General features: G+C 34.4%; 1 protein-coding gene across 4 annotated transcripts in view; it reads left to right on the top strand.

Moving 5' to 3' along the window:
- The window catches only part of DENND1B (DENN domain containing 1B), a 269435-nt gene that overhangs the window by 51746 nt on the left and 190684 nt on the right, over positions 1-27005 (top strand). For all 4 annotated transcript variants that reach the window (XM_044267544.1, XM_044267542.1, XM_044267545.1 and 1 more), the window contains exon 3: positions 22026-22069. In XM_044267544.1, coding sequence (XP_044123479.1) covers positions 22026-22069 — 44 coding nt within the window. The remainder of the gene's footprint in view (positions 1-22025; positions 22070-27005) is intronic.

Raw genomic sequence — 27005 nt, 5'->3', positions numbered from 1 at the left:
CAAATTGAAATTGTTGCAAGGAACAGGGACAGTCTGTGTGGTTGCCATGTTTTGGGAAGGCCTTATAGCCTGGGTTCAGAGTAATGTGTAGAATTTGGAAAGATAAGGAAAAGAGAACATAGATTTTAAGAAAAGGGTATAGTGTATGTTAGGGCATGAGGTAGTGCTTGGGTTGGGGAATCTTTATGTATATAAAAGACAGGAGATCCAGAATGAGTAGAAAATTTGTATTGCAGTTTGGTGGGAAATTCTCATGGATATGTAGGATGTAATTGGATATGATGTGCAGAATTTTGCTACACTGAGTTATTTATTGTGTTAAAACTGGGACATTTTATTTGGGGACTAAAATGCCTACATAGTTTAAGGACTTGAATTTTGTTAGTATAAACAGTAGGGAGCTACTGAAATTTTTCTGTGGAGAGAGACATAATCAAAGCACTGTTTTTAAGAGGCTGAATGTGTTGAGAAGGGCTGAGTGGCAGGAAGACTGGTTAGGTGAAGAGGAGGAAGGGCGAGAGCTACGTTTCAAAGCAAGAACTAACACGATTAGGAAGTTGATTAAACATGGAGGATGAAGAAGGCACATTAAGGCTGATTCAGAGATTTTGAAAAAGCTTCAATGCTTGGGTCTGTTGATAGAGTTAGATGGATAGGATTCAGTGTTAGATACTATTTTAAGGTGTTGGTGCAATGAAGTCATTGCAAAAATTGGGCACGAGTACAGAATTTTATGCTATTGATGCTTCTGAGCAACTCATAAAGCACCTATGTTTTATATGTGGCATTACACAATATACTCTAAGTCCAGTGTTTGAAACAATACTTGAAACTTGAGAAAGTCTGAAGATTTTTAAAAGGCTTGGATGGGAAAATTTCTTTCTAGAAAGATTGAGGCAGTGATTCTCAGCCCTTGCTGCACATTAGAATCACCTGAGGAGTTTTAAAAACTTGCAGACATCTACGATGGTCTGGAATGTGGCCAAAGGTGTCATTTTTTTTTTTTTTTTGAGGGGCGAGTTGATATTCCTTAGGTAATTCTACAGAACAGAAAGGATTGAAAACCATTCTATTTATATGAGGAAATAATTTGTGATGAATGGGAAACAGGGTTTCAGTAAAGGTTTTGAAGTTTTGTTTTAACTTATATGTGGGGATGGTCCACTTCCCCCCTAACTTTTCAACAAGAGAGAAAAGATTTAAATTGTCTTATGGGAGATTTAATTGGATATTGAGAAGAACTTTGAGCCATTAGGTTACTTGGACCCTTTAGGAGGGGAACTGGGAGACTTGGAGTAGTTCCTGTGTATGAATATAAGTAGATACACCTGTTTTAGTGGAATATAAAGGGGCCTGACATTCGGGGAGAGGAGACAAGGCCTTTGGAGACCACTCTAGCCTATGATCTACCACATATATTTTTCATCTGTCATAAATAACTGTATCTTCTGTACACATTTATCTGTAATCTCACCTGACAAATGATCCTTGTGAAATCACTTGCTCATGTAGTCTATTTAGAATCCAATCCAGTTGATGCCCAAACTAGATCACTGGTTGCTATTCAAAATACATAGCAAAGTCTTTTGAATTGTGTGTTTTTTTAAAAAGTGAGTGAAAATTACTCTAGGACTTAATTATTTGGAAGCAAGTTCACGTAATATCTTTCTGCCCTTCCAGGAAAGGTCTCCTGTTGCCAATGTCAGTGTTACTTTTATCAGTCATAATATTGACCTCAAAGGTTGATATGTACCCATTATTAACGAAATTCTGGATACTACCAGGGAAGACGTTCTTTCCTGACATATAGTAATATAGACCTAAAAGTTTTCCTCTTGTAATTGAGAACTGAAATGCAGCATCTGGATTATGCCCATTTTGCTTATCATTATGCTTTTTCTTGAACAAGTTTGTTAATTTTTACTGTGCACATTTTGGAGGTTACTCAGAAGTCCTTAGATCCTTAGGCTTCTCTAGCTTGAGGGTATAGATGACATCACACTGATATTCAGACTCAAATGTTGACTGCTTAATAACCTTTACTAGAGTACCTTCTAGGTTTCTGTCCCATTTTGAAGTATTCTTTCTTTTTTAATATTTCTGTCAATCCCTCAGAGGTATCTCATAGGTACCGAGGAATTTCTAACCTATCTCACATGTTATACTTCTTTGCTCTTGATATCTCACTGTGGTGATTGCATCACTGATGACTAATTTCTCTAGACCTTATTTTAGTGCTGCACCTAGAATGATGTGTGTGACACTGATTGGTGCTGACTGTCTCAGCCTAGGCTGCTTATTTCATTATTGCTGCTTTTGGCTTCAGCACTGCCATTCATGACAATGTAGCCAGTCATAGCTCTTTGCACTTTAGATGTCACTTGGTTAGTCACATTGTGGATCAAAGTTCTGCAAAGTGGGTAAAGAGGGAGCTTCTCATCATCTGTATTAAAGAAGTTCTGCAGAACTAGGGCTCATTTAGTTTTTATTAAAACATTGTTCTTTCCTTCCGCAGAATATACACATGACACTAGGATTACATAGTCAGGTCAGTTTCATAAAATGTCTACTATAATCTATTGGAAGTCTTTCCCTTTGGCTCTTAGGCCCTATTGCCAGGAGAGTAGATCATGTTATAAGTTTTGTTTTATCTGCTTCCTTCCCTTATATTTTCAAATTGTCCATATATGTCTGGATCCGAATCCCAATATTATGTAAGATGTAAATTCTTTCACCTGGAGGTTCATTTTATGTTACCTTTGTTACTGCAGTCGCCTTTTAACTAGTTTCATTATTTTGTTTTCTTTCACTTTATACTCAACACAGCAGCCAGGTGATCTTGATATTGATACAATACATCAAAGCATTTTTCTTCTCTGGCCAAATTCTCATGAGCCAAGTTCCTTTTTATGACTTAAAGTCTCTCTTGTTCTGCCTGCTCCCTCTATCTTTTGACCTCATCTTGCCCACTTGTTTTTGTCTAACACTTTGTTTCAGAGATTTTTTTCCATACGAACAAATAATTTTTTTTCAGGGCTGTAGTCTTTTTTGAGGCTGTATAGTATTTCATAGAATAATTATGATATAACCATTTTCATGCTAATGGGCATATAGGTTATTCCCAGGAATTTGTTAGTTGCAAACAGTGCTCAGTTAAATATTGTTGTATGTATAGATATGTCTAGGTACATGAAACATTATTTCTTGCATTACACATTTGTTTTGAGAATTATCCTTTCTTCTCAATACTACAGTCTTTAGGTATTCCTTTAGCAAAGGTTTATTTTTGACAAATCACTTTCTATTTCTAAAAATATCTTTCTGTGTATACAGTTCTTCAAAGACAAATACACTTTTTCAGAAGTTTCAAATACATTATTCCACTGTCTTCTGGATTCCATTGCTGCTGATGAGAAGTCTGCTGTCAGTATAACTTTAGATAGGTAGGTAGGTAGATAGATTTGGAGTTTTCTCTTTTTTTCTGGGATACATTTAAAGATATCTATGTCATTTTTTAATTCTGTAACTTCATTATAATGCCTCTAGATATGTCTTTCTTGAGATCTTGTTTAGGTTTGTTATAATTTTTAATTCTGAAGATTTATGTCTTTCACTGCTTTTGGAAAATTTAGTCATTATTTCTTCATACTATCTCCATCCTTCCCATGTTTTTTACACTTCAGTTCCTTGGGTCTGATTTTTTAGAACTCTAAATAGACTTATCATTCTGGTCTTCAATTTTCTGAGCCTCTTTTATAGTTCTCATTTGGGGGCGTTCTCTCTGCCTCATTCTGTTTAATAACTTTTATGTCTGATGAAGTTCACTGTTTCTGTCTTTAGCTGTATTTAAACTGTTTATTCCATCTATTAAGCTTTTACTTTAATAGATTGTATATTTTTTATTTCTTGAAGTTCTAGTCATTTTCAAAATTTGCTTTTTTTTTAAAAAAGATCTCTCATTGTTTGCTCATGTTTTGATCTTTTATTCTTTAACCATTTTAAACATCCTTATTATAATTGCTGTTTCAGGTAATTTTAATATCTTTAGCCTTTGAGGGAGAGGTGATCTGGTTCTGTTGTTTGTTTCTGATGGTTTATAGATTTTCTATAGTACTGAATTGCAAACTCATTTTTGGGATGACTTGGGTTTACCGTTTCTCCTTCTAGAGGGCAGATCTGCTTGTCTAAAGATCTCTCTGGTATCATAATTATGATAAGGAGTTCTTGCATTTATAGTAAGTCCCATAGTGAATTTGAGTCTTAAATTACATTTCTTCTCTATTTAATTTGATCCTAACTTAAAAGTATTTTGAAAAACTAGATGGCCTGATCTATGTGGTTCTTTGATATTTTATCTTGTAATTTTACTTTTCATTTTAAAATTAATTTTTAAATGTTTTTAATAGTTATTCTTAATGTAGCTCACCCAGGTTTTCATTTTAGTAAACTTGAATAATTTTTATAGCTAGTATATTTATTCTACGTCTTTGGCTTTTTTCCAAAGGATTGAAAATGTGTCTGTTATATCCAAGAGTGCCAGGAATCTACTATACTTAAGACTATGTATCAAACAAGAAAAGCTTTGACCTGGTTTGCTCTTCTGCATATATATATATATATATATATATATATATATATATATATATATTTTTTTTTTTTTGCTACAATATGTGAATTATTTTAATTGTTATAAATATATAGTGAAACTGGTTAGGATCAGTTAATTTTACTGAGGTTTTAAGTTAATGCTATATTTCCTGAAAATCAATTTTAGTTCAAAGAGTTAAATATGAGTATTGTAAATATAAACATGTCTTCTTTTTATTTAATTATATACTTGTAGAAAGAATATATAAAAAATAAAGTCTCAAATGAGAGATAGGAAAATAAAGTCTCTTGTCTGCCCTCCTCTTTAAGGCAATCATAATGAAAGCTATTACTTTGTGATATGATGAACATCTCAGCTGTCTAAAAGGTATTTGGATTTTGTATGAAAGATTGTCTTTCTATAAGCAATCTATTAACTACCCCCACCCTGTGTTCTTATAAAAACTTTTGTGTTGGCTTTAAATGATTGGTATCTGAAAAACGTCAAAACATTGATTCTCAGTTGTAAGTTTCTTGTCATAGATTAATCAAAATTGAACATCTGTGGTACAGCATTTCTTTCCCTTTTTGTTGTTAATTTTTTTTTTTTTTTATTTTAAACTCTCACGGAGGGCCCTTGGGACAGATGGCCCCTCACTGTTGATGGTTCGATTACCATGATCACCCACAGCTTCAGAGGAGTGCGAAGAAAAAGAAATTGCTTTCTTTGTCAAGGTGTTTTCAATTCAATTCTCACCCATTAGCCCTGTTTGGTTAAGTTTGGAATTACTCTATCAGGTGATTGATGAGGGTTTTCATTTTATTTTAATAGGTCTTATTTAAAAGGAATAGAAGTAGCAAAATGATATATCTAATCTGCTATGGATTATATTTTCTTAAGGTTCTTTGAAGCTCCATTTTCATTACCTTAGCTAAAATTTGCTTATATATGAGTAATTAGAGCTTCTTTGTTTTCAGTTGTGATGCTAATTTTAGGTCATTCTAGGAAGAAACATTTGGGAAGACTATAATTATCAATTAAATTGCTTAAATTGTTTGAGTTTCAAAAGCACCAAAATAATTTTGCAGTAGGAATTGTTTGATTATCCAGATTATTCTATAGAATGAAGAGAAACACAGTGAGATCATTAGATTATTTTTTTTTGTTTTTGCACCACAGCTTATACATTTTTAAGGGGGTGAACATATTGACAAATTTCCAAAATCAGGTACTTTTAATTTAAATATGTACCTTGTGTAAGGCCACAAATAGAAGTGTAATCTGTGCTATTTTTGTAATCAGTTATAAAATAAAACATCTTCAAATAAGAATTTCATTTCCTTAAGGTTTTTGTATATGTAAATGAAACTCAAATGATTAAGTGAAGAATGATTTTAGTTCTAGAATGAGAGGGTATTGATTTGGATCTATTAATAATTAATGTTCTTTCCTAAGTTTCTTCACACACCAATTTCCAAGTATTGTTCAGGGGAAATCCGTAGGATTTAGTCCATTATTTTACAAAAAACTTAAATATTTAGTTTGCTGATAATGTCTTCCTGTAGGTAGTAAGGAAATTTTCTAAACTTGTGAATATGCCTTAAACTCAATGAGCAATAAAATTAAAAATGAACAAAGTAGAAAAAATTTGTCTTATTTATAGTGTGCTTTCATATGCACCAGCATATTTTAGAAAGGATGTCATACTGGAAACAAGAATATCTGGATTCTAGTCTTGGTTTCAATAGTTACTAACTTCAGACATGGGATACAATATAACTTCCTGACTATGGAGTGGTAAAAAGAATCTTTAGGGCCTCTCCCCTTCAGAAAACTTTGTGATTCTATTCACAAACAATGAACCTTTCTTTGAGAACTCTAAAAGGGGGGAAAAACAAAACAGAGGCTTTAAATTAGTTTTTACATTCATAGATACTGGCATTCATACTTTCTATTATTCAAATTAGAACTAATCGCTTAAATTCTATGAAAGAAAGCATTGTAAGAAAACACAACAAGGGGCGCCTGGGTGGCTCAGTGGGTTGAAGCATCTGCCTTTGGCTCAGGTCATGATCCCAGGGTCCTGGGATTGAGCCCCACATCAGGCTCTCTACTCAGCAGGGAGCCTGCTTCCCTCCTTCTCTCTGCCTGCCTCTCTGCCTACTTGTGATCTCTGTCTGTCAAATAAATAAACAAAATCCTAAAAAAAAAAAAAAGAAAGAAAAAGAAAACACAACAAAAAGTATTTTCTCACAGATATCTTAGGTAGTAGAGTACAAAAAGACATATATCTTATTTAGATATGAACTACCAGTCTTCATGTACATGGCATGGGATATACATGGGATACAGGGAATAAAGGATAAAGGGAATAACAGACTATGTATCTTATGTATCATATCTATAGATACAGATATAGATATAGATAGATATAGATATAGTTCCCTGTCATTGTTCCTCAAATCATATAGTTCCAATGTCATAAAATACTCAATTTTGAAATAAAATGATTTCCATTATTCTGTAAAAGCAGAATTATAGTATTAATAATTATCAGCACAAAGATGATTTTTTAAACAAAATGGTTTTAAAAAGTTTAGTAACTTCTCCTGCAAAAATTACCTTCTGCTATAACTGTCATGGTTGATGTTTCTTCCTAGCCCTCTGAACATACACCTGTTGCCAAACTATCTATCTATCCATATTTATTAAGGAAAATTAATATTATATATACTAAGGAATATATTAAGGAAATATATTAAATATTAAATATATATTAAATATTAAATATATTAAGGAATATATTAAGGAAAATTCTGAATTATTCATTGCCATATTTTAAAGACTGTTTCCGCCAACAAATATTAAATTCTTCAGCATATGATACATAATGCTAATTGTTGTGAGAGCAGCATGGTCTGTGCTATTAGTTCTCAAGGTGTAGTCCTTAGATCAGTAGCATCAGTATCACTTGGGAACTTGCTAGAAATGCGTTTTCTCAGGCACACCTTTGACCTATTGACTTAGAAGTTTTGAAAGTGGGACCCATTGTGTTGCATGCTAAAGTTTGAGAACTACTGAAGTAGACCTTTAAGAAGTTGCTAAAATTCTGTATTATCATCTATATGTTAACTTTAAAATAATTTGTAAAAATACCTTACAATATATGTTTTAGTAAGATTAAATGTAGTCTGTATTTGACATTTTTAAAAAATATTTTATTTATTTATTTGACAGACAGAGATCACAGTAGGCAGAGAGAAAGGGGGAAGCAGGCTACCCGCTGAGCAGAGAGCTCGATGCGGGGCTCGATCCCAGAACCCTGGGATCATGACCTGAGCCAAAGGCAGAGGCTTTAACTGACTGAGCCACCCAAGTGCCCCTGGAGCCTACTTTAAAAAAAAGTCCTAAATATTTTTTTCCACATGTGGGGCTTGAATCATAGCACCTCTACACAGGCTTTTTGACATTTTTCAGCAATGAATTTGTTTTTACTTTTACTGTTGTTAGTAGTCTTAAAATTTGTAATGTTGCATAATCTATGATTACAGGGTTTGGGGTTTTTTTTTTTTTTTTTTGGGTGGGTCAGGAGAGATGATTAGGTATCATGTTGGGGGGCACCTAAGTGGCTCAATCGTGTTAAGCATCTGCCTTCAGCTCAGGTCATGATCCCAGAGTCCTGGGATCAAGCCCTGCATCAGGCTCCCTGCTCAGCAGAAAGCCTGCTTCTCCCTCTGCCTCTACCCCCGCTGCTTGTGTTCCCTCTCTTGTTGTGTTTCTCTTTGTCAAATAAATGAATAAAATCTTAAAAAAAAGAAGATATTATGTTGGAAGTGACATCTTTCCACTAGTGCTATAAATCTGTGTTTTGCTGGAGTGCATGATAAGGAAAAATGGCAGGATATCGGTTTTCTGGATCTCTGGTTTCACCGAGGTCATGTGTGGCCCTAAATAAGGGAATGAGTTGCTTTTTAAAATACTTTTATTGTGGTAAGACTAGATATAAAATTACAGTAATTAATGAGTTTGCAAACTATTTTGGTAGAAGTAGTGAAAATTAAAACTTTAGGGGTGTGGCATTAGCACAAGATGGCCAAATCAGGGACCCCAGCCTCCATCCTCCAACAAAGATTAACAATTAGACCACTATCTACAAACAAAAACAGTTCTGGGAGAGCCCTGGAGTCCGCTTAAGAAAGTTTAGCAACACACTGTAACAAAAAACTTGAGAGTACTTGAGAGTAGTGAGGAAAGAACACCTTTATTATGCCTGCATCATTTCATTCCCAAGCTGACACTGCTTAGTGCCAAGAAGGAACTCTCCATCTAGAAAGAGTTTCCCTTGCAGAGAAGGGATAGTGGAATGAGTTTCCCCACTTTTGGGGCACCACATTAAGGTCCTGCTTTAATTTCACCCCACTCACAGACTAGTAAAACTGAGATATATAGAGATGGCTAGGAGCCAAGAAGAAAAAGCATGCTACCAGTATTAGTTACACAGTGGGAGCAACTATGGTTCCCGGTTTACCTGCTCTGTGAGATTTATTGGTTTTCATCTCACAAATATTTGGGCTCAGTGACACCAGCTGCCTAAGTTCCTCTCTGCTTCCTCCTATTCCTCTCTTCCCCTGTTGTGACCATAGAAATCACGCTGGTAGCAGCCCAGACTTCTACAACAATACATCATCCTAGATGTCCCTATGGCTGACTCCCACAACTGTGTAAGCCCTCAGAGTTAGCTCTTCCAGCTGTGTGCTTCCATGGTACCAGTCTGACACCTATTATCAGCCTCCACTGCTATGTGTATGCCTGGGGAACAGCTGTGTGGCTATGGGAAAGCATGTTAACAGCCAGGGTCCCCCACAGATGCTTGTGAGCTTGAGTTATGTCACTGGCCTGCACCATTATGCTCAACTGGAGGTAGCCCCTCCAGCTGTGCACTTGTATGTCTCTGACTGGATCCCCATCACTAGCCTCTAATGCCATGCAGTCATGGCAAAACATATGAGGAACCACCCATAGTGCTGAGAGCACTTCACTGGCACTGGCTACTGCTGCTACTTATTCTGGCTTCTGGCCACTGGACCTGGAGGCATTGTTGAGGACCCTCACAGCCCTTGCACTCTCAGTGGATGCCCTGTAGTACTTGTGAAGGACCATGCGGTTGGAGATGCTGTGAATGCCAATGGCTTCAGCTGAATGAATCATCACATATCCCAGACCTAATGTCATTACACCTCTTAAACTTGGTGTCCAATACCATTGCATCTCGAGTCATAGCACACTCTAGCATACCCCAACCTGCAGGTGAAAATCTTGCCTTAAAGAAGTCAGTCTATAACATCTTGAAAAAATGCTTCTTCTAATGCATAGGCACTGATAACAAGGCCACAAAGATCATGAAGAATCAGGAAAATATGACTCCATCAAAGGAGTACAGTGAATCTCCAGTAACTAGCCCCAAAGAAATGGAAATCTAGGAATTACCTGATAAAGAATTCAAAACAATTGTTCTGATGCTGCTTAAGCACTGTAAGAAAATATAGATATAGATAAACAATTTGCATATACCAACAAAACACAACAAATATGAAGTGCAACAAATATAGAAAACCTGAAAAAGAACCAAACAAATTTTGGAGCTGAAGAATGCAATGACCTAACTGAGGAATTCAATAGAGAGCTTCAGCTGTAGGTTTGACCAAGCATATGAAAGAATCTATGAGCTTGAAGATAGATAATATGAAATTAACTACTCAGAGCAGCAAAAAGAAAAAAAAATGGAAAGGAAGGATGAAAGTCTATAGGTCTAATAAGACACAATTAAGACAAACAGTTTGTGTACAACTGAAGTCCCAGTAGGAGAAGAGAGGGAAAACGAAATAGAAAATGTATTTAAAGAAATACCAACTAACAACTTTTCAAACCGGAGATTAGATTGGGACATCCAGCTTATGAAGTTAATAAGTCACTCCCAAATTTCAATCAAAGGGTCTTCTCCAAGACATATTATAATACAACTGTTCATAAAGACAAGGAGAGAATTTTAAAAGCGGCAGGAGAAAAATATTTCTCTCATGAAGGCTATCAGCAGATTTCTCAACAGAGACTTTACAGGCTAGGAGAGACTGGAATGGTATGTTCAGAATGATAAAAGAAAGACTGCCAACCAACAATACCATATTCAGCAAAGTCATCCTTCAAAAATGAAGGTTGAGATACTTTTCCAAACAAATAAAACCTGAGGTAGTTCATCACCACTATGCCTGCCTTACTCGAAAAGTTGAAAGGACTTATTCAAGCTGAAATGAAAGAACATGGAGTAAAGGCAAGCAAGTTGCTGACTTTAGAATGCTCTAAAACTCTAATAGGTGGTATGTTATTCAGTCTACTGTAGTATCAAGGCAAGTATGTTGCTGACTTTAGAATGCTTTAATACTCTAATAGGTGGTATGTTATTCAGTCTACTCTAGTATCAAGGCAAGTATGTTGCTGACTTTAGAATGCTCTAATACTCTAATAGGTGGTATGTTATTCAGTCTACTCTAGTATCAAGTTTGAGGGACAAATGTATTATAAACAGCTATAGCTACAATAATTTGTTAATGGATGCACAGTATAAAAAAGATGTGAAGTGGGACATCAGAAAAATAAAATGTGTGTGTCAAGTGAATAAAATGGTAGAGTTTTTGTATATGATTGTTAAAATTTTTCAAGTAAACCTCAATAACCACAAAACAAAAATCTATAGTAGATACAAGGTAAAGAGAAGGGAATATACCATTATGGAAAATCACAACGAAAGATAGCAAGAAAGGCAGAAAGGAACTACAAAACAGCCAGAAAATAATTAATAAGATGACAATGTATCCTTATCTATAAATAATTTCTTTAAATGTAACAGACTAAGTTGTTCGAAGGCGTACAGTGACTGAAAAGATTAAGAAAACAAGACCCAAGTATATACTGTCTATAAGAGACTAACTGCAGCTCAAAGTGAAGTGATGAAAAAAATGAGCAAGTGTAGCTGTATTTGTATCAGACAAGATAGACTAAGTCAAAAGCTGTAACAGGAGAGAAAGAAGGTCATTATATGATGATAAAGGGATCAGTTTGTGAAGACTGTACAATTGTAAATGTATATATATACACACACACACACACACACACACACATATACACACACATACATCTTACATCAGAACATGCAAAGATATCAGGGAAATACTAACAGATCTGAAGGGAGTAATAGATATCAATGTGATAATAGAGAACTTTAATACCTACTTTCAACAATGGGTAAATCATCCAGGTAGAAAATCAATAAAGGAACATTGGACTTGAATCATATTTTAGATCAAACGGTCTTAGCAGATAATATACAGAATTTCCACCCAACAGCAGAAGAATACACATTCTTCTCAAGCACACGGGGAAGTCTATAGGGATAGACTATATATTCATTCACAAAATAAATCCCAATAAATTCAAAAGGATTGAATTATACCAAGTATTTTTTGCATCCACAGTTGTATCAAACTAGAAATTAATAACAAGAGGAAAACTGGAAAATTTAAAAATACATGGAAATTATTAATGTACTGCTGAACAACTAATGGGTCAAAAATTAAATCAAAAGGGAAATTAAAAAACACACTGAAACAAACAAAAATGGAAAGAGTATACCAAAAGTCATGGGATGTAGTAAGAGCAGTGCAAAGAGGAAGTTTAAAGCAATAAATGCCTACATTAGGGAAAAGTAAATATCTCAAACTAAGCTTTAATACTTCAAGAACTAGAAAAAGAATAAAGAAAGGCCAAAATAGCAGAGGAAAGGCAATGAAGAATGGAAATAAATGAAATGGAGAATAGAAAAACAATAGAAAAGATCAGCGAAACGAAGAACCATTTTTTTAAAAGATAAATTCACAAAACTTTATTTGGATTTACCAAGAAAAAAAGAAAGGACTTAAATAAATAAAATTATAAATAAGAAAGGAGACATTACAACTGATACCATAGAACTACAAAGGATCATAAAAGACTATCATGAGCACTCTATGTCGTAATTAGACAACCATTCAAATACACAACCTACCGTGTCTGAATCAGGAAGAAATAGAAAATCTGAACAGACCAATAATAAGTAAGGAGATTTAATCAGTCATAAAAAAGCCTCAACAAAGAAAAACTTAAGACCAGATGACTTTGTGGGTGAATTTACTAAACATTTAAGAAGAATTAATGCCAATTCTCCCAAAAAATTGAAAAGTGGGGAACATTTTCAAACTCGTTTTATAAAGCCAGTGTTACCCTGATAAAGCCAGAAAAAGCTACAAACAAAAGCCAGAAAAAGCTACTAAAAAAACCCTATAGGCCAATACTCCTGATGAATATAGGTACAAAAATTTTAAACAAAATGTTAGCAAACCAAATTCAGTGTGACATTAAAAGGATCATATATGAGGGAGCTCACCTCTACTTGCTAGATGGGATGCTGCCTGATTCATGAATCACTTAAACCAGTCAGATCTTGAAATTCAAAAACAAAACAAAACAAAACAAAACCCATGACCAAGTGAGATTTATTCTGGGATTCAAAGATGGTTCAAGGTGTTAAAATCTGTAAGTGTGATACATCACATTAATAGGATGAAAAATAAAAATCATATCATCTCAATAGATGAGGAAAAGCATTTGATAAAATTTGATATCTTTCATGATTAAAATTCTCAACAAGTTAGATATAGAATCTAGGACATACCTAGCATAATAAAGTACACATGTGACAGTCTTACAGCTAACATCATACTCAGTGGTGAAAAGTTAAAGCTTTCCTTCTGAGATCAGGAACAAGACAAGGAAGCCCACTCTCACCACTCTTATTTAACATAGTACTGGAAGTCCTAGCCAGGGCAGTTAGGCAAGAAAAAGAAATAAAAGGCATACAAATAGGAAAGAAAGAAGCAAAATTGTTTACTGATGACATGATCTTGATACAGCAAATTCTAAAGCCTCCACTAAAAATTTTTTAGAATAAATAAATTCAATAACATTTCAAGATAACAAAATGAGGGGCGCCTGGGTGGCTCAGTGGGTTAAAGCCTCTGCCTTCGGCTCAGGTCATGTCCCAGCATCCTGGGATCGAGCCCCGCATCCGGCTCTCTGCTCTGTGGGGAGCCTGCTTCCTCCTCTCTCTCTGCCTGTCTCTCTGCCTACTTGTGATCTCTGTCTGTCAAATAAATAAAAATCTTAAAAAAAAAAAATTTAAAAAAAAAGATACAAAATCAACATACAAAAATCAGTACATTCCTATCACAAATGATTAGCTAAAAAAGAAATAACACAATCCCATTTATAATAGCATCAAGTACAATAAAATACTTAGGAATGAATTTAATCAAGGAAGTGCAAGATGTGTACATTGAAAACCATGAGGCATTGTGGTGCCTGGATCACTCAGTCAGTTAAGTGCTCTACTCTTGATTTTAGCTCAGGTCATGACCTCAGGGTCATGAGATTGGACTCTGCGTTGGGCTCCATGGATCTACCAAGAAATCGGGAGAGTCTGCTCTCTTTCCCTCTCCCTTTTCCCCTCCTACTCATGCACTCTCTCTCTTCTCTCTAAAATAAATAAATCTTTAAAAAAACCTGTAATACATCAATGAAAGAAATTGAAGAAGACAGAAATAAATGGAAAGATATCCCATGATTATGGATTGGAAGAACTGCTATTGTTACCATTTTGTTCATATTACAGAAAGCCATTAATAGATTCAGTATAATATTTATCAAAATTCAATGGACTTTTTAAAAACAGAAGTATAAGAACAATCCTGAAACTTATATGGAACCACAAAAGACCCCAAATAGCCAAATAAATATGAAAGAACAAAACTGGAGGCATCACATTTGCAAATTCCAAATTATATTGTAAACTATAGTAATCAAAACAGTATAGTATTGTAGTATTGGCAAAAAAACAGGCACGTGGACCAGTGGAACAGAATTCAAGCCCAGAAATAAACCCATACATGTATGATCAACAAATATTTCACAAGGGAGCCAAGAATAATCAATGTGGAAAGGACAGTCTTAAATAAATGGTGTTGGGAACACTGGATATTGGTATTCAAATGAATGATATTGGATCCCCATTTTACACCAATCACAAACACTTACTTGAAATGGATTAGAACTTAAATATCTGAACCCATAAAACTCTTATAAGAAAATATAGATGATGAGCTCTTTGACATCAGTCTTATCAGTGACATGATATGACACCAGATGCACAGGCAACAAAACATAAAACAACAAGCGGGACTACATCAAACTAAAACGCTTCTGCACAGCAAAAGAAACAAGGAAATGAAAAGGCAACCTACAGAATGGGAGAAGATATTTGCAAACCATATACATGTTTTTAGATTCCACATATGAGTGAGATTGTGCAGTATTTGGCTTATATAACTTTTATATCTGGTAAGGGGTTAATATACAAAATACATATGGATCCATAGAACTCATACAATAACAAAAAATCAGATATATAATTCATTTAAAAAATAGAAAGGGGGGGGCCCTGGGTTGGCTCAGTTAAGTATCTGCCTTTGGCTTAGGTCATGATATTGGGGTCCTAAGATCCAGTCCTGCATCAGGCTCCCTGCTCAGCAGGAAGTTTGCTTCTCCTTCTCCCTCTGACCCGTGCCCCACTCATGCTTTCTCTCACGCTCTCTCTCAAATGAATAAATAAAAATCTTTTATAAAATAAAAATAAAAAATAGAGGACTTGAATAGACATTTTTCTGAAGAAGAAATGCAATGGTTAACAAATATGTGAAAATGTGCTCAACATCACTATTATGGAAATGCAGATCAAAGCCATATTGACATATTATCTTATAATATGTTAAAAAAAGAACAAATGCTGGCAAGGATGTGGAGAAAAGGGAACTCTGGCTCACTGTTGGTGGAAATGCAAATTAATATAGCCACCATGGAAAACAGTATGGAAGTTTCTCAAAAAATTACAAGTGTCATTACCATATGATCTAGCAATCCTACTTCTGGGTATATATCAGAAGAAGATGAAATTATTATCTTGAGGAGAGATCTGCACTCCCATGTTCATTGCAGCATTATTCACAGTAGTCAAGATTCGAAGCAACCTAAATGTCTATCAATGGATGAATGGTTAAAGAAAATGTGAGGTGTGTGTATAATGAAATATTATATATATATTATATACATAATATATACAATGTAATATTATTCAGCCCTAAATAAAAAGAAGAATATCTTGCCATTTACAAAAATATGGATATGCTCAGTGAAATAAGTCAGAGAAAGACAAATACTGTATGATCTCACTCATATGTGAAGTCTAAACACCTGAAACTCAAAGAAAGAAAGTAGAATGGTGGTTGCCAGGAGCTGAGGGAGAGATGTTGGTCAAAGGGTACAAACTTTCAGTTACAACATCAGTAAGTTCCAGGGATCTAATGAACAGCATAGTGACTATTGTTAACAATACCATATTGTCGTCTTGAAAGTTTCTATGAGAGTAGTGCTTTAATGTTCTCACCATAACCACAACAAAAACAAAAAATTAGTAATTATACAAGGATTTGTATTGTCTTAACTAACCTTATTATGAACCTTTCACATATTGAATCAAGTTACACACCTTAAACTTATACATTGTTGTATGTCAGTTATCAATAAAGCTGGAAAAATAATTTTATTTTATTTTATTTTTTTAAAAAAAGATTTATTTATTTATTTATTTGACAGAGAGAGAGATCACAAGTAGGCAGAGAGGCAGGGGGAATGAAAGGAAGGGAAGCAGGCTCCTTGCTAAGCAGAGAGCCTGATGTGGGGCTCGATACCAGGACCCTGAGATCATGACCTGAGCTGAAGGCAGAGGCTTTAACCCACTGAGCCACCCAGGCGCCCTGGAAAAAATAATTTTAAATGTAGTTACCTAACTCCATGCATGCTTTTTAATATTTTTCACATAATACCATATGTAGAAAATGATATTTGCATAGTAAACTTGGGAGGGAAGGAGTGGGCAATAAGGAGGAGAGAATGGAAATTGATTTTATCTTTTTCAGTACCTGATTCTGATCAGAGACAGAAAGCATTTTTATTCATTAGTTTAAGACAGAACTTCAGGTACCTAATTTCATAATTATAAATGCTGCATGTATTGATTTTACCATATTTGTCAGTCCTAGGTCTTAAGATATATGCAGTAGATTTTCTACTGAAAATACACTGTTTTAAAATGCATTAGCATGATTTGGTATAACATTTAGTGGTAATGGATTTTACAGGGAAAAAAACCCACCTCACTTCCTTTTTTATTAGTTTTAAATCAGCAATTCCTATCTATAACAACTCTTCTGTTTTAATTTTCTTTCCATCACACATGATTGACAAAAACCTCAACCCTGACTGAATCTTTCAATTATCTTTTACCTAAGCTGTTGGGTGATGCTGGGGAAATAGCACATTGTTGCCATTAAACACTAGGTTGGATACCTACCAAATCTGATACTTAACAGTGCCTGAAATAGTCACACTTCTTCCATCAGCCACCAGCAACTTCTCTCTTAAGCAGAGAGCTTTTCTCCTACTTCACAGAAAATAATTAGCAATTTTTACACAAAACTTTTGCTTTTGCACCAACAGTTCTAAAATCTCCTTGGATTCAGATTTTCTCTCTCTCTCTCTCTCTCTCTCTCTTTTTTTTTCTAACAATGGAAACCATTCTCCAGCTTCCTTCCAAGGTCATCTCATTTATTTGATCAGGATGCCATTCTTCCCGCCTTCTCAGAGATATCATCTCTTTTTTCTTGGGCTCTCTGCTGGCTCATTAATTCCTGTTATCATTTAAACTTATTCAAGTCTGCATCATACTAAAAGAAAACAAATCTATATAGCTTCATCTTTCTCTCCTCCTACCTTTATTTTCTTCTTCCTTGTACAGTGTTTGTTAAGAAGTTCTCTCCATACACTCAGCCTGCCCATTCTCGTTTATTCTCACTGCATGATCCCAGGGCTGCCTTCTGCTTCCCATCATTTCACAGAAGCTCATTTTATTGTGGCTTTATGCTTTACATCTAGTTGCCATTTTTTAGTAATCACTTTGCTTAATATTTTGCCACATTTGAGAATATTTTAGATGTACCCTTTCCTCTTGACTTTCATAACAACATACACTCTAGCTGTATTCTTTGTACATTTCCATTTTTTTTCTCATTTGGTTTATGTCATCATCTGCTTTAATTGCTTTCTAGGATACCCAGGATACATTTTAAACTCCAGTCTGTCCCCTACCTCTCCAGGTTCATCCCTTGAGATTCTCTCCCTTGTACTCTACATTTGGGATGTATTACCTCCCCCCCCCACCCAGTTTTTTCAGTTTCTAGATTGCATTGTGCTTTCTATTAATTTCCAAGACATCATATTATTTTTCCAGTCTGGAATGTTCTCCCTTGCCCATGATCATCCTTTGTGTGTCTGACGTGTTAGTTTGCATGTACTTTCCTTCCTAAGTAGTTCAGTGACTTTAAATTAGATTTCCATGTGTTGTAGTGTAGTATCCTGTACATTTAGTGTAACAGTCATTAAATTTTATTGCATTATATGTTTTGGATACTTTCTTTTCTATAAATTGTAGAGACCTTATTTTGTTTATTTCATCCTTATATCTCCATAGGCGGAAGAATAAAATTGCATATATTCCTTAACAAGTCTTGCTCATTTACATTAAAGAGACATCACCATTCCTTCATTCAGAACATTTTTTGAAATTATTAGGCCAGTGAATTTTTAAGTTGAGCCCAAGTATTTCTACAGGATACCTTGTTTAAAACAATAGTGTGTATAAAAGTGGAGAGCTCTTTCCCCATGTGTGTTACAGGACTTTGGAGTTCAGGGACTTATCCTATTTCTTTAGTACTGTATAGAGTTTTGAATAGAATAAATTGAACTTAAATGGGACAGAGAAAGATATTGATTCTGGAAATTATTTAAAGTAGATGCTTTTAGGGTGCCTGGGTGGTTCAGTCGGTTAAGTGTCTGACTCAGGTTGTAATCTTGGGGTCCTGGAATTGAGCCACCCTGTGTGCTCATAGGAAGTCTGTTTGGCCCTCTCCTGCTGTCCTCCCCCAACTTGCGCATGCTCCCTTGCTCTCTCTCAAATAAACAAATGAAATCTAAATAAAACAAAATAGGTGCTCTTTAGATCTCAACGAAGAAATTTCTGGTCTCTCACGTTGACTAGCCTTAGTATAACTAAGACAAACTCCTGCTTGTTCTGGCCCTTGGTTTTCTCCTTCATAAAATTCTGATTCTGCAAGGTAGGTAAATCAAACACTGAAAGCTATAATCCATCATATTACTTACTAATATATAGTCTACCTTTCAGAAGTGTATAGTCTCTGAACTGTGATTTACGAATATGTAATTTTAAAGATTCATCTATGAATTCCCCAGAATTCAGTAAATGGTATTCATTTACGCAAATTAAAAAGTTTGCCTTCCATTTTTTTTTTAAAGATTTTTATTTATTTATTTGACAGACAGAGTCACAAGTAGGCAGAGAGAGAGAGGAGGAAGCAGGCTTCCTGCTGAGCAGAGAGCCCGATGCAGGGCTCAATCCTAGGACCCTGGAATCATGACCTGAGCAGAAGGCAGAGGCTTTAACCCTCTGGGCCACCCCAGGTGCCCCTGCCTTCCATTTTTTAATAATGTAGTTGAATCACACCAGTATTTTAAGTTGTTTTAATTATTGATTTCTGTGAAAGGCTGAAAAATATGAAAGACCTGATAGCAAAGGGAAAAAAAATGCTGAATTTATCTCACTTTACATTAAAAAAAAAAAGTCATGGATTTGGAATACTTGTGATGGTGATGCACAAATAATATTTTAAATATTCTTATTCCAAATTTACTGATTTAATATAATTTTTTATATTTTTCTTTCTATACTGTAACATCTGTTATTAAAATAAGAGACTAACTACATTTGTGTGCAAATCAAGTCATGCATTCTTCCAATCATATTTATTTGGTTTCTAGATTGTTGGTGGCAAAAGTTGCTATAAAATTAAGATATGGAGTCTCCCTTGAATTACTAGTAGACATTGGTAAGAAAAGAAGCACAGTGTACATGGGGTCTCACCAGTAGCTGTGATTTCTGCCAGCGGTTCTCATCCTTTCATCCATAAAATAAGCAGAAAATTGACCTAACATTGCCTGATCAGATCTGATATCTAGAAAGTAATCCTCAGGGAATAGAAGATTCAGCCTTTGTGCATGCATTTGAGAATTAGGTTATTTCTTTTTCAGAGCCATTTTTTTTCTTCCTTTGCAGTACTTGTGAAAAGTTTCTACAGAGATGTGTCAGGTATGGTATAAATCTAACAATACAGGCAGTAACTAAGTTAATCCATTTCAAAATATGGATTCACATTATAATAAATGTTTGAGTGCTGAAGTGGAAATTTCATTTAATGAAAGGAAATAGGATATTTTTCACTAAATAATTAAACCAGTAGATGCTGTTTTCATTACTTCACCTGTTACTTCTTTCTGTGAAAGAATAGGCAATACAGAAAAAAAAACCCAGTATAATAGAGGATGAGAAAAAGTGAGTTAGCAAAACGTACTTGGGAAAATGCTGTGAACAATAGGGGCAAACCATTGTCTGTACAAGGTACGCGTTCTGGTTTTAAAACATAAGTGTAAGAAATTTGTCACAAACATTTTCTTAAATGACAGCTGTAAAATTGAGGTTGTTCAAAAGGGGTGTTTTAAATATTCACGTCGAAACTCTTTAACTCCATTATGTATAGGCGAGAGCTATTCTGTATTTCTGTATAATTGATTTGGTTATATGGCCATTAGTGTATTAACTTTATCAAAATAATAACACTATTTCATGAAGATTCCATCACTTAACTTTTGTTTTATGCAATTCAAATCTTAATACTATCATGGGGGTAAAACTGACTCAACATACATATTTTCCAACATAACACATGTTCTTCACTCATACATATTTTCCAAAATAATCTTCCATGTCTTGAGTAATTTTTGGTGACCTATAATACATGTCATTCATTTTAGAATTTTACAGTTTGTTTTACATGAAGAGATAATCATTTAATATTACCTGTGTAAATTTGTAATGCATAGTTTTTATATAAGATGTTTTAAATGATTTCTAATTTGTATTGACTTATATAGAAACCTTCTATTCCTTACTAAATAAAAAAGGTTAATTATATAGAGTATGCTTTTTTTTCTTTTTAATTGAAAATAATTGAAAAAATTCCTTTGAACTTAAGTAATACAGCAAGAGGAGATAGCTCATACTAAAAATGTTGCTAGGTAATTATTGAGTTTTGGAATTAAAAACTTGAAATTGTGCTTCTTGGACTGTTTTTATAAAAGCAATACAGAATAGTGGAAATAATGGAGTAGAACTTATTGTGAACGTAAATGGTCTACCCCTGGAGTAGAATTTAAATCCTGTTGTATCTGTGGTACTTATTACTTTTACTATCTTGAGCTTGTAAAGGCTCTTTAGAAGTAATATTATCCTTTTTTAAAGCACAAGTACAGATGTTCAGAAGTTTGTTTTTGACACAATTAAAAAATGAATGTACAACCAAAATATTTACTAGTGCTACTTAAAAGACTTATTTTTAATATGCTAAGTAGAATAGAAATAATGGGAGAATTGATGAAAATGAAAAACCAGTGAGAATATTTATAAAACAACATTGGTTTATGTATATGAATAACTAGATATATTAGAAAAATTTCTTTAAAATGCCCTGCAAATATCACTTGTATTTTAAGTAAGCTTGATAACTTATAACTACTGCCTTATATCTATTATTTTATAAAAGCCTTCATAGAGTTGCAAATACAGGATTTCAAAAGTGAATTTTGATATAAAGCAAGCATTATTACAGTGTTCATAAATATTTAGGATTTTAAATGGAAATTTAAAATGATATATTTTAGTCTAATTTTTAAAAACTATAATACATTTAATTGCATGTTTGCCACATTTATATTTTTCTTTTCAAATTAAAACCAGTATGTCAAGTGTAGTTAAATCTTAAAATTTGTATTTCAGAATCTTAAAATATAAAGTATATAAATAGAAAAGTGAGTTGTGGAAAGAAATAATGAGTTTTAATAATCTAAGTTATTAATTTTATTTTTCCTGTTTCCAAAGATCATTAAAATGCTTAAAAGATCAAAATGCTTTATTTTTAACTTCAACTGTAAATGTTTAAAGAGAAATTTAAAAATCATTTAAAAAGTAGCTCTAATAATGTCTTAACAAGAAGTTGGTGTAAATGTGCTCTTTTGCCTCTGTTTAATGCTGTGTGTCAATTATTTGCAGATCCGGTGGTATTGTGGAAATTCCCAGAGGACTTTGGTGACCAGGTTGGAACCACATAATTTTTAAAAATCATTTATAACTAGAGTACTATTATTATTACTACTGTTAACTTCAGCAACTACTACTATACATGAATTGCTATTAAGTGTTTTCTCTTGACCAGTTGTAAGGAAAAAGATCATCAGGTGTGCAGAATATATATGGAAAATCTTTTCAAGTTTCCAAATAGATGGATGATGAGGAAGCCCTTTCATCAAAACTAATAAGAACTGAATGTTTACAGTTTCAACATATTTTTGCTCTTTTTTAATCTACCCCTGGAATATATTTGGAAACACTTAAAATTTTTTCCCATCAAAAAAACTTGACAATACCATACTTTGTTGAATACCCTCTTACTATTTCTGTCTACTTGAAGTAGTAACTGCTGTAAATAAGTGATTAGTTCTCTCCTTTTACAATGTTGTCTGAATCATTTACATATATGTTGAATTGATATTTTCTTTTTTTATGTAATTCATACCTATAGCTTTACTTTCTTAAAAGAAAATGAGACTTCAGAATGAGTTTATTCCATTTGTATTTTTTAATTTTTTAATTTATTTTTTATTTTTATTTTTTTAAAAGATTTTATTTATTTATTTGATAGACAGAGATCACAAGTAGGTGGAGAGGCAGGCAGAGAGAGAGGAGGAAGCAGGCTCCCCGCTGAGCAGAGAGCTCAATGCAGGGGCTCGATCCCAGAACCCTGGGATCATGACCTGAGCTGAAGGCAGAGGATTTAATCCACTGAGCCACCCAGGCGCCCCCATTTGTATTTTAAATTGTAGTCTTTGATAGTCCCTTAAATATTTAGTATGACCAAAATTATGAATTATTTGACATGGTATATGTAAATAGAAAAATATTTTAAAATTTTATGTTATAGATTTATCATTTTGAAATTAATAATGTAATATATGGTTAAAACACAGATTTCAATTTTTATGGAAATCTGATGAACATATTCTTATTTTTTTTTTACCTGCATAACAAGGGTATAAAACAGTCTTGTCACTGTTAAAATTTAAAAATGTACTAGGATAAGCATAACCGTTAAGTTCACAGATATGATTCTTAAGATTCTCGTAATTTATAAGTTGAAAGCTGACAAAAGTATTTGTTTAAAGCAGTTCATTCAGAAATAAGTATACAGAAGAATATTCGTTTAGAGTAGTTCATTCACAGATAAGTATACAGACAAGTGATTTTGATATATAGAAGGATAACTTTTTATGTGTGAAAATCTATACTAAGACTAGGAAGTTACACTGAAAAAAATCAGTAAATGGGTATGTTAAATATTAACTGAATCTAATGCAATCCTGGACTCTTTCTCACATAAAAAGAGAGGTATGCACTTAATTTGTTTTTAGCTCTCTAGAGAAAGAATAGATTTATAAATATCTTAAGTATGCAAAAGAAGTCCCCAGTGAAGACAGGATTTGGCTATATGATGTGTAATTGGGTTTGTTTTCAAGTAATGTGTAGTTAGGTTAGAGCCTTACCGACTCATTTTAGCACTTTGAAATACTATTCTTCTTTTGGTATTCTTGATTCTTCCTTGTCCACTTATCCAAGAACAAACCTCCTGTCCAGGTTATGCTTTCTTTTTTTATTTTTTTAATTTTTTAAATTTTCTATTTCTTAAACTGCCCCTGAGAATTCCTAAGAAATCTAAGACTCCTCACTTTGGGTTTCATGTAAGGGCGATCATGTACTTGAGTTCAGCTACAGTAAATTTTTCAGTGAGACCAACTATCATTGTCCCTCTTTGTGACTGATAAACTGGTGATAGAAATTTTTTAGTTGGGGCTGAAATGTTTTGTTTTCCAAAATTCGTGACGCTAGTGGAACATTAATAAGCCTTTACATACCTAGTAAATTGCAAAAGCAGTTAACTGGGTAATGGTGATGAATGTCCAGAATTCCAGTTCATGGCAATTCTTACACATTTTTTTGAAGGTTAGGACTGAAAGGACCATTAGATACCATTTTGTTTAAACACTTCACATTATATCTGGAGAAACCAAACTTTATGTAGGAATCTAGCCAAGGGCCTTGAAGAATGGTTTTCCTATATGCTTTTAGGTGAATATTCTGAGTACTGCAGGTGATTCAAGTACTCTGGGTGTATTTCTCATCTTTTTTACCACGTACTGTTGTACACTGATTCTTGCTACACTACCTTTTCACTGGATCTGAGACTTGTTTCAGTAGTAATAATTATTAAAAAGCTCTTTATTTAGCCCTTACCCTGCACTGGGCAGTATACTGTGTGCTTTATGTGCATAATTCATTTGTCTTCAGACCCGCCCAGTACTGCTTGGAGATAGTATCTTCCCCCAAAGTGAGGGTTAAGAAACTTGCCTGAGATCAGGCTGCTTAGCAGAGGCAGTGCTAAGATTTGAAGGCAAGTTTGTCTAACTCAAAACCATGTGCTATTAGCAATGAAGCTATTTTCTTTCTGCTTGGATTGCTTATCCAGATCCTACTCAGTTATTTTATTTTAGCTCTTATAAAAATAGTTCATCATAACAGTTCTTTCCCCCTCATTATCTTTAAAATTTGAAATCATTGTGTTATTTAATCCAAAGAAATCAACTCATTACCCTTTGTTCTACTACATGGAGTTGTTGATTCGTCATAATCGTTGATTTATTATAGGCTCCTCGAGTATGTCTTCCTTCTTTAGTTGGAAGAACCAGTGGGACAGTTTAAAGTCACATTTCAGGGGCTATTATTCAATTTTTTCGGGGGTACAGTGGAGAATTTTGTATAGGGAAATAGGAGATGAAACTGTAAATGTAAGTGGAGCCAGGTTTTGGTTACATTAAAGGCCTTGCTAAAGAGTTAGTCCTTCAGATGAACTTGAGGAGAGTGTGGTCTGGCAAAATACGTGTGTTAGTAGTTGGGAAGAGATTTCCATACAGATTTGTTGTGGGAGAGACCGGAAACATGGAAATTAGTTGGCTGTTGCAGTAGTTCAGCTGAGGGCATCAGAAGGCTCTGAAAGGGTTAGTTACATTAGGAGTGAAAACGAAGATGAGCATAAGGGGGAAGGAGGAAAGAGGTTGCATGCAGAGGTGCTCTGTGGGGCATAGGGTAGAGAGGAATAGTGACAAGAGGATGAATTTGATTTTTGTCACTCCAAGAAATGTCGAATTATCTTTGTGTAGGGGGTGGATGGGACTTTGGGGATTGGAGAAGAATGGAGAAGTGTTACAGCCTGAGGAAATACAAATCTGGGAGTGAATTTGAGGATTGCTAAACACACTGAGTTGATGTCAGGTTTATGTTTTGCAAATACATTGAGGGCTGTCTCTGGCTGAGAAGATTAATGCAGACCAAGTCTTCCCATCCATGCCACTGATAGTCACAGTATCCCTTCACACAGTTGTGAGAGGTTCACAGCCTCTGTATAAAAGGAGTAATTCTGTTTCTTTTTGCTGCTATCAAGATAATCTCTCCATTGCCCTTAGTTCTCTATTGTTCACATTTATACTTAATGGCTTGAGGCTGTTTTTCAGAATGCTTGATCCTACCCCCAACTCTCTGCTTGCCATTTTCATGGTTCATGTTTCTGTAGCATTTGCTGCTTGCATATAGCACGCCCACTTCGGGCCATGGTTTCTCCGTGTTTCCTGAGTGAGAGGAGTCAGTCTTTGTGAGAAAAGTACACTGTTAGAGAGGGTCAGAAATAAAATCTTGTAACTGTTGGAATCAAACAGATGTGTGTTTAGATACTGGTTCTGTATTTATAGATTGTGTGAAGTGTTGCTTTAGATAGGGACTTAATCTCTCTTAGTTACTCATTTGCAAAATGGGACTGATTTTACTGATCTGACAGAATACAGTGAGAATGAAATGAGGTCGAGTCTATAAAGCACTCAGCACCATGCCTGGCATGTGAAAAACACTCCGTAAGTAGGAACCAATAGTTTTGTTAAAATATTGCAAGGCCGAATGTTTACCAATTTATTATGAAGCGTAGATAAAATTGCTTTATGTAGAATATCATTTTTATAGGTGAATAACAAGTTTGAGAATTTTGCTACTTTATAGAACTTCAGGAAGATTCATAATTTAATGGCATAGGAGGTAGTAATATGTAAAAATTCTTCTCAAATGTGTGCTTTCTGACTTTTGTGAAATTTCTGTGCCATTAGTTAATGACTATAGTGGGTATCTGCTGTTTAACTGGCAAAGCTGTTACTTTTTAGTTAGTTTTTTTTTCGTGAAAATCTTTAACTGTGTTTAAGATTTCTTTTTATCAGGATGGCTATCAGCAGAAGTCACAGGACTGTGGAGCTGTGATCTTTTAGTAATGGCCAAGACGTCATTTGGATAGGAAAGAAGGTTATGAAGACCTTACCCCAGGTCATACATCCTATTTACCTTCAGTCTTGAGTACTTTTCCTATTTTCACACAAACTGCAGTCTTTTCATGCTTCTGGGCCATTTCTTAAGTCTCAGATACCCTTTTCCCATTTCTCTGATGTACTCTCTCCATAATGCAAATGAAATGTTTAATCTGCTGTGATATTTTGAAGCATTCCTCTTTTTGCGATCTAGACTCATTTTTTTATTAGTGTGCCTGCCATGTTAAATGAGTAACCTGGAGTAGTTGTTCTTGGGTGTCTTATTTCAGTGAATGTTCCCACATAACCTTCTTTTCCAAGTCAAGGACTCTTGTGCATTTATATTTACTTCTCTGTCCCTCATGCAATTGCTATTCCCAATCTGTCCTCAAATCCTAATTCTCGTGCCTCTTTTATGTCTTGTCAGTCTCTCCACTTCTCTTTAGTTCTAGGATCCTTTCCTTACTTCCTATTTTCCTAACTCTTCTGTTTTTCTGCCTATTTAATTTATCCTCCACAGTGTAGCTAAAATGATCTATAAGACAATGGATTGATCTCTCTAAAACACAAATACTGCTGC

This window comes from Neovison vison, chromosome 10, assembly GCF_020171115.1.
Source record: "Neovison vison isolate M4711 chromosome 10, ASM_NN_V1, whole genome shotgun sequence".
NCBI classification, from domain to species: domain Eukaryota; kingdom Metazoa; phylum Chordata; class Mammalia; order Carnivora; family Mustelidae; genus Neogale; species Neogale vison.
This window is presented reverse-complemented; position numbering and strand designations above follow the sequence as displayed.